Below are 9,326 nucleotides of genomic sequence, written 5' to 3' on the forward strand. Positions count from 1 at the left end.
ATATATATATATATACATATAAGATTGAATTTTTCTCATATTTTGAGAAGCTCGTAGGCCCATGACGAATTCCGTTTTGATAATTTAAATCGTCCATTTCGTAAGACTCTCAATGTATACCATTCATGAAAAAAATAATTCGATTTAATAATCGTAATATTTTTATTTTATCACATTTGTCTAAAAACAATAAATAATTTCTCTCTCTTTTTATATTCATATATCGTATTCTTTTATATTAAAAATTAAAAAAGGATATCCACATGTACATGCATATTTCATAGCATTTCAATAATTTTTACATTTTGTTTTTTTGTTTTGGCTTACTTAATATCATCCTATATAGCCAACATAAACAGTTCGTTCTGTTTCGTTTTAAAAAATTGATTTTTGAAAAAATAATTAAAAAATATTAAAACATTCATTATTTTCATATACAATTTCTCCATCTTTTTTAAGGTAATTTAATTTTTTATTTTTAAAAATTATCAAAAAACAAATTTTGAGAATCACACCAAGCAAAACATTTTTTTTTTTTTTCTCCTGAGAAATGAGTGGTTTTTTTTTTTTTCCTAACCAATATTGACATTAGATATCTTCCCTAACATGCAATAATGGCCAATCAATATTAGGGATCATTTTGTCAAAATTCAAAATGCCAACATAAAGGAGGTTTTCCAGAAAAGCAAGCTTAACATTACAATTTAGTGCACATAATTCGAGTTAATTGGGTTAGCCAAAAGATGGCGCCTTCCCTATGAATGAGCATATCTTCCCGCCCTTGTGCCTTCCTTTACTCAAAGCTCTTGAAGTCCGAAAAGGAGATTGGGTGGACAAGGGATAGGGAAGTTCGGTTACATAAATGGTAGTCCTAGATACCGCAGTATTGCTTCGGAGATTGCTTATTGTAATTCGGCTAAGATGGTCTCTTAAGTGCTAGCATAGTGGGAGAGCAAATAGCAATGAACCTTATTTACGGTATTAGTTCCCTCCTACCAAGAGCTACTGCAACTCTCTATCTCTATCTCTGCTAGGGACATAGTACAAATAGGCGGATTGATGCATCTAAGCAGGCAGGGAATACTTAGTGCTTGGAATATGAATGCTATGAGGCTTGGGTGAGAGAGCAAGTCTAGGAGGCTCAAATATTGCATCATGTGAAAACAGCGCTAAAAGACCCACAAGAGCTGTAAACAAGTGAGATAGGCGTGAAAAGGGGGCATTCTGGGGATGTCTTTCATCAGCCAGCACCTTCAACAACCAGTAGGATAGATGCCAACACAGATTTGATTCCAGATTCGACGATAGGGTGCGATCGATGACCAGGCAAGGCAGGGTGAAGCAAGTAGCAAGGGATTGGCTAAATAGAACAGATGCGACAGGGAATGGAAAGATCAGACCAAACCGATTGATGAAGTTTCTACCAATACAGGACAACAGCTCAATCGATTGAAACAGGGCAAATATGATTGATGGAAGGGATATCTTTAAAAGAAGGCTTTTTAACGTGTATCATTTGAAAATCATTCATTGAACATTGCGAGTGGGACACAATGCCTCGGTTTAGAATATCCCTATGGCCAGCTGACTTCCACTCCGGATTCAACTCTTGCATGAGCTAGGAGTTCAAGTTGGAGCTACCTGAGGAACGAAGCACTTTATTGAAAATGAAGAAGCAAAAAGTAGTAGTTCGATGAAAAACATTTTTTGACAATAACTTCTAAAATAATTTTCCATAGATTCTATATTTAATAGCAGTCGTAAAGTGCTATTGTATTAGTAGTGGTGTTGGTAGCGGTGGAAGTGGTGAAGGTAGGGTAAGTGATGATGGCATTGATAAAATTTTGATCCAAAAAATATTTTTCACCTTTTAAAAGTGAAACATTTCCCTGTCCAAATAAACATTTTTTTATTGACTTCCCAATAATTTTCATTTTTTCATTATACCAAACATATCTCAAAATTTTAGTTGATAGGATCAATCATTTAGGGAGTCATGAGTCCTCTCTACATGAGTCTTCACTTGAGACCATAATCTGGGTAGGAACCAAAACTTCAAATCAATCAACAAATACCCTACCGGAAAAATGTATCTGGAAAAGTTACAAACTCAATAATAATTTTCACAAAAAATCGTTACGAAAAAAAAAAAGAGAGCCCACTTAAAGATTGGGGAAACAGGAAAAGGAAAAGGAAAAGGAAAAGGAAAACACAAACACATGCCACAAAAGGGGATCATCAACATAGGCTAATACAACAGACCTATTGGAGTTGACCAATAAACCTCCAATACAGGTCAAGACTAAAAACAAAGTGTACTCACTTGAACTCGAGGATGGGGACCTATGCAAGTTCAAAAACTCTTGCTTAAGGGCAGCTCAGACAGAATATCCAAATATTTGTTGGTTCACAAATGCCACCGAAAAAATGCTCATCGCACATCATCCCTTTGCTTTATATCCTGCAACACATGTGGTCTAATCAACATACGACATATTTAATAATTCTTTTGCCTATTTTTTTTTGGTTAAATTGCTTGTGTATCATCCACAGAGAGACGTTTTCTATAAATGATAATAGAAATAGTTTACGGTTGCCTTTGTGGATTGTAATGAGCCAAGCTAACTATTGGTCTGTTCAAGCTTAAGCTATGTTCAACCTGAATTGAGCATAAGCCACGCTGCAGCATGATCACAATAAAAATAGTCGCCCATAGGCTTTTAAAAAAAAAAAAAAACTATGATTTTTTGTGCAAGTAACTGAATGGATTTTAACGCTATTACTGAATGAGACTATCTCAAAAGTTCAGAAAGAGCTGAGCTTTCATTTGTTCACATTGCTTGGTAAGCAACTAAGTCAAAACTGTCCTGTCTAGGATAATGTTGCCAAAGCTATACACAATTTGTTTGAGATTATTAAGGGTGAGAAACATAACTACGACTAAAGTCCTTTAATTTTCATCTTTGACACAACTAGTCTCAAGTCCGAATAAAGGAGGGTTGTGGAAGGTTAACAACCAACGTAAAACTTAGGTCATGTTTGGTTCTAGGAATTGTTAAGGGAAAAGTAAATGAAAGAGAAAATAAATAGATAAATAATTCATTTCTCTCTTTTTCCCCTTTCCCTCAACAAGTACTCAATCCAAACATAGCCTTAAAGTCACACCTTTATGAACATGAATCCCAAGTATTATTTGGCCATTTCCTACTTGTGACACACTGCATCGGAGCTCAAGTATAATGACAAATGAGCAAAGGTTAATTAGGTGCTACATCGACACTTAGGCAATCATGTGAGGTGAGAAACAAGCAAGGGTTCCCAACACTTAAGTGGACAAGTGTTGATAAAACAATATGTAAATTTGGTATACTAGAAAAGCGAAGCATACGAATGGAGCAGAGGTTAAAAGAAAATGAGATAGAATAATATTAATGAAATTAATGTTCTAAGAAATGACACAAAATATAATTAGTGCTTATAGGCCCCAGATAAGATTAAATGAATCTATTATATGTGAAATTAGGGAGGACTTGGATGGATTAGTACAAAGAAAAGGTAGAGACCTAAACTGTGTCAAGTGTATCAAGGGTGAAGACGAGAGAGTGCTAGCTAAGGAATACAAGATTAAAGAACAATGGAGGAGTTGTTTTGAAAGAGCTATTTAATGTAAACCACTAAAGAAAATTGAGTCTAGGAGAACTTGATAACTCAAATAGTAATATTTATTAACTATAAATTCTTTCGCAACATCTGAGTAATGTAGACAAAAAATGGCTATGGAGAAGATGAACTGGGAAAAGCTATAGGACAATAAGGAATTTTTATTTAAGTTTGGAAGTGTTTGGATGATGAAGGGATAGTTTGGTTCACTAAAAAAATGTATGATGAATGGAGAAAAGTGCATTAATTCCAATATAAATGAACAAAGGTAATATCCAAAGCTGACCTAATTATCGTAGTATGGAATTTATAGTCATTCAATGAAACTTTAGGAGAAATTAATTGTGCAGAGATTAAGACATGAGATAATGGCTTTACAAAACCAATTGGAAGTTATTTTTCTACTTACATGACTATGGTAAAAATATATGGAAAAGAACAATGACATAACTATGGTGTTTATTGACTTAGAAAGGAGTATTAGTTATATATTGAGTTAAATTGATGGGACTACGCAAAACTTGCCATGATGCCTTGTACTGAGTATTGGCTAGTAAGCAAAAAAAATCAAAAAATGAATGTAATCGAAATGAGAAAGTTAACATGGATGAGAAGTGTTACAACAAAATACAAAAACAAGAAATGAATCCACTAAAAAGAAGTTAGAAGTGTAATTTCAAATAAGATGAGGGAAAGCCATTTGATGGTGCGCTCATGTACATTGTAGATCAATCAGCATACCGAAATGAGTGATTGGTTCCATGTGGAGGGTGGTAAAAGAAATAGAGGAAGGCAAAACTTGAATTGAGGTGATAAGAAAAGGACATGACTTTCTTAAACTTAACCAAGGATATAACTGATAATAGAACTGAATGGAGGAAATGGATACATGTAGTCAGACCCAAGTAAAACAAACCTAGTTAAGCTTAGTTAAGGATGAGAGACGTTAAACCAGTACGAATTCTAGGTGTCACCTACCAAGTGGCTGATACTTCAATAGAGGGTCAGACTTTCGGTAGCAAAAGGCAAAGATGGAGGTGAAAGCAAAACTTTTAGACCTGGCTGTCACACATTCAAGAGGCTGATAAGTTATCAGAGGTCCAGAGTCTTCATAGCTGTGCAGAGATGAACTGGGAAAGTAAAGATTTTGAGACTTGAGATGAATTTAGGTGTGAGAAAAAAAACCAGTATTAATTCTTTGTCACACACCCAAGAGTCGAACAAGAGTTTATGAGAGGACCAGACTCTCGTACCTAAGCACTGATGAACTGGGAAAACAAAGATTTTAATTTTGGTTGCTACCCACCAAAGAGGCAGATAGTTTATTAGAGGATCTGACATCCATAGCTAAGCAGAGATTTTAGAAAAATGAGGCATGTGGAAGTCCAACACTGAAGTTTCTGTGGAAATGTTGACATTTGTACTACTTAAGTGGCCAAACATAATAATATTTAGCTAAAATAAATGTCTGTACAACATAAATTTCAAACGAACAGGACACCATAAACCAGGAAAATCCGTCATTTCTGGTGGTTTGTGCTTTTGGAATTCACTTACCTTAGTCTGTAGGACCTGATGTTCGACAGTGTTGCTCCTCAATTAAAGTTTGAACCCTCTGCAACATTTACCAGATAAGCATCTCATAATGAGAGAGAGAGAGAGAGAGAGAGAGAGAGAGAGATTTTGATAGGAAATTAAGAATAAAGTTGAACAGGTAACTACCTTCACAGAACTGCCAACCTCCTCTAGTTTTTGTAGTAGTATTAGCTCCCCTGAATGAGGAAAAGAATCATGCCTGAGAGATTTTGATGGAGACATCTGCAGAAGATCAAAGAAAGAACAAAATAATTAATGCTAGAGACAGTTTTTAAGCAAAGGAATTCAGTAAAGAAAAGGTTATTTATAATCAACATGACGTTACAGAGGGCCAAAATTTAGAATACATAATTCCCTTGTTGGGTTGCCAAAATTCATAAATGGAATGCATACTTGTGCTGGTATAGAAATATCAGAAGTTCAAAATGAAAAGGAAAAACCATATAATGTGCACACTTGTTCAAGTATTTTGGCATACCCAAGCTGCAGCTGAATGGCCAATCCTCAAATTTGGAACATCATCAATTGCAGAAACTTGCCTAGAGAAAGCCTCACTTCTCATGTTTGCAAGGCGTGTTAAAACAGCCTGAAAAAGGCATCATGGATGTGAGTTGCTTAATATCGTCCAATGATAATACCAACATCAAATGCAGTTTGACCATAAAGACTACCTTCCTGAAAGCAACAGGATTTGAAACACCTTGGATTTGAACATCATCACTCGGAGGCCTTCTTACACCAACATTCTCAATCCTGATTGAGTATACACCAAAAAGGGACTGCAGGTATCCTGAGAATAGGAAGGACCTCATAGACATTATTAGACTGGTAAAGTGACAAGCCCTACCACTATTAATCTAGAGAAAAAGACAATAATAACATCTGTAAATGACAAAAAAAGTTATATGACGATAAAAGGGGTGTAAACACTCGAAAGGGGTTACTCTCCCACGAGGAGGGAACCCTTTTTGGAGGTTATTGTCATCTGTTCTGGAGGAAGGTCATATAACCTATCATGACCACCCAAATACGTTGGCTTCAAAAGTAACACCCTTCAATTAAACTATCACATGTAAACATTCCACATTATGTTAACAAGGGACTCATCCAATTCAGCCAAGTGCGTGGACAACGGTGTGTATTATTTCTACAATATTAAAACGAAAAAAAAAAAAAAATCTGCCCCATATCAGTTGTTTGGGTCACCGAAATAGGACTTATTAAGTTGCCATCACTCCTTCAAGGTCCTTTTAATACGCTGGGTGTAGGTCTGGCCTTCTTTTTCCTTAGTGTATATATGTGTGACTTCTGCAATATATTAAAAGAAAAACAATCCAGGAAAATGGCTTGGACTGCTCGGTCATACTGAGCACCAGATAATTTACCTTGTTCAATTACAACATCAGCAACTGAAGGCAACAGAACATACTTCTCTTTTTTCAAAACCCCAAAGCATGGAAATGGAACCGGCCTTACGACCTGAGCTAGAGAACAGAAGATGTTAATTAATGGGTCAATACAGAACTTGCATAACTTGCAGATCAATTTACAAAAAAAAAAAAAAAAAAATACACACACACACACAACTCCAATGCATTAGCAGTGACATAATATCAAATGTTCGAATACCTCCTTAATTGGCAAACAACAAAACAAAAATACACCAAAAACCTTGGCAACAAAACACAAACCATTTGATACATGCCAATCAAACCATAACCATCATAACAATCATCATATTTACATCAATTTAACTCAACCCCATAATTGATCCACTAGTTCTAGTTCTCTTAGCATGCTACTTACAGCCAAATGTTACTAATAATATTTTTAGACATTCATAATCTATAACAACTCCAAAAAGTCACTAAAAAAAGGAAAAAAAATTACATATTATCCAGCAAAAGATAACAACGGTGAGATTTTTACAAGCATAACAACCATTACCATCATTATTTGGGAAGAAAAAAGCCAGGCTTTTTTGGCTAAAATAGACACAAAAAACAAAATAGGCTATTTTAGCCACAAAAAACAAAACATCAAATCCAACCCATAATCATTACAATCCTCTCTCACAAAAAAAGTCAAAAAAGCCAAAAAGCCCTTCCCAAACCAGGCTAAAATAGCCCAGGCTAAAATAACCAAAAAGCCAAAAAGCCAACCCACTTCCCAAACGGAGGCTATATTAACCTCAATTAACTCAACCCCACTGTCCCAATCTAGTTCTAGTTCTCATACCACACTACTCATAGCCAAATCTTACTAATCAAATCTCTAGGTATTCATAATCCATTACAATACCTGATTAATCTCGAAAAAAAATGAGGGAAAAATATTAGCCCACAAAAGATAACGAAGATGAGATTTTTACAAGTATAACAACCATTACCATCATTATAATGACCTCAATTAACTCAAACCAACTGTCCCCAAGCCAAATCTAGTTCTCAAAGTATGCTACTTATAGCCAAATCTTACCAATAGGCATAATCCGTAACAGTCCCTATAAATCAAACCCAAGAAGGAAAAAGAAACAAACACATACTAAACAGCAAAAGATAATAAAGATAAGATTTTTACAAGCATGATGATCACTACCATGATTATAGTGACCTCAGTTAAATCAACCCCACGGTCCCCAATCCAGTTCTAGTTCTCGTAGCATGCTTACTTATAGCCAAATCTTATAAATAAAAGTCATAGGCATTCCTAATCTATACAATAATAATTTCCTGCAAAAGACAACAAGGGTGAGACTTTTACAAGCATAATGACCTCAATTAGCTACTTTTTGTAGGCATTCAGAATCCATAACAACCCCCCAAAAATTCAGCAAAAAAATTATAAAAAATAAATAACAATTGGATAACAAAAGATGAGATTTTTACGAGGAATGGGCAATTTACTTTGTATACAATAGCATTCTGGGTGATAAAGAGCTTCCTTGAACGAATGTCTTTACGCAGAATATATCTCCGAACAGGAATATAAATCAACATGAACAAACCAATCCCCCAAGCCAAAATCAACAACAACGAGTAAAGCACCCATTGAGCCGTTTGATACTTGACAAACTTCTCTTCCGTCTCTTCAAAAGACGCCGAGTAAATAACCTCCTCATCTTCTTCGTTTTGCGAACTGTTTTCCGATAGCAAACCTCTCTCTAAAGAGTCAATTTCTACATACCTATCTTCCGATTCCATCTGAATTGCTCAAATTAACTCAATCAAAACCCTAATTCTGCGATAAACTCATACAAAACTTTTGTAGATGAGAGGATTTGATAGGCTTACCGATTGAGGGATGAATGTGGTTACAGATTTGAGATGGGTTTGATTGTTGATCGAGGTTGAACTGCTCCTTCAATGGTGAGAGAGTTGTTGTGATAGTGCGGAGTGGCACCGCACTGTATTGATTTTGTTCTTCAACATCGAGGCCGTCCGATTTGAGGAATTATGGGCAATCAAGGGCTACCGATTCAGATCAACGGAATTGGAAAGTTTGGGGGATTTGAAATGAATACCGGGGAGTCTGCGGAGACTGAGACAAGACGAGTAGGTGCCGATTGTAGTTGGGAGCATTGTGCGCAGTACACACGATTATTATTTTAAGTATATTTGTCAAAAGTTAGAAGTAAATTACACTAAGGCCTCGTTGGGGGAAACGATCCGTTTAATCAAAAAAAAAAAATCACTAAAAAAATTAAAAACTCAATAATTTATATTAAAAAATTTTAAAAAAGAATTTCTCTTTATTTTTTATCTATCTTTTTGTAAAAAATTTAAAAATCATTCTAAATGTATTAATTTTTTTAATTTATATTTTAGTCAAATAGTAAAAAAATTACTAAATTAACCTGTTCCCAAACGAGACCCTATTTGGGACGTTGAATTTTAGCCTTTTTTTTGTTTCTTTTTATAAAATTCATAAAAAAGACAAATAGGCTGTTTGGAAAGTTTAGTTTTTTGTTTTTTTTGTTTTTTTTTACTAAAAGATAAATTGGTTACAAAATCAAAAAAAATCAATCCAAATAAAATATGACATCAAACCTCATAATCATTTCACTTTTT

The 9,326-nt window shown here is 34.8% G+C and overlaps 1 protein-coding gene across 2 annotated transcripts; it reads right to left on the reverse strand.

Annotated features, from left to right (window-relative positions):
- Positions 1 to 2,054: 2,054 nt before the first annotated feature.
- LOC114260390 (uncharacterized) lies at positions 2,055 to 8,901 on the reverse strand. Of its 2 annotated transcripts, none has more exons than XM_028200473.2 (8): positions 8,550 to 8,901; positions 8,163 to 8,459; positions 6,642 to 6,735; positions 5,928 to 6,046; positions 5,735 to 5,842; positions 5,383 to 5,478; positions 5,218 to 5,275; positions 2,055 to 2,461 (listed from the first exon to the last, which is right to left on the reverse strand). In XM_028200473.2, exons 2-7 carry the CDS (start codon positions 8,457 to 8,459, stop codon positions 5,219 to 5,221), a joined length of 771 nt encoding a protein of 256 aa, XP_028056274.1. In that variant the 5' UTR covers positions 8,550 to 8,901; the 3' UTR covers positions 2,055 to 2,461; position 5,218. The 2 variants fall into 2 exon arrangements, with proteins under 2 accessions (XP_028056274.1, XP_082780338.1); XM_082924212.1 differs by having other exon boundaries at positions 8,145 to 8,459.
- Between the last annotated feature and the right edge of the window lie 425 nt (positions 8,902 to 9,326).

Source organism: Camellia sinensis, chromosome 4 (assembly GCF_055761805.1).
Source record: "Camellia sinensis isolate YWXY chromosome 4, ASM5576180v1, whole genome shotgun sequence".
Taxonomy (NCBI): domain Eukaryota; kingdom Viridiplantae; phylum Streptophyta; class Magnoliopsida; order Ericales; family Theaceae; genus Camellia; species Camellia sinensis.

Bases quoted from the DNA above. Each gene is read 5' to 3' on its own strand.
- LOC114260390 (XM_082924212.1), bottom strand. From the start codon at position 8,459: ATGGAATCGGAAGATAGGTATGTAGAAATTGACTCTTTAGAGAGAGGT. The intron at 6,047-6,641 runs GTAAATTATCTG...TCCTATTCTCAG, and splicing joins TGATGTTGTAATTGAACAAG to GATACCTGCAGTCCCTTTTT. The intron at 5,843-5,927 runs GTAGTCTTTATG...TGCCTTTTTCAG, and splicing joins ATCCTGTTGCTTTCAGGAAG to GCTGTTTTAACACGCCTTGC.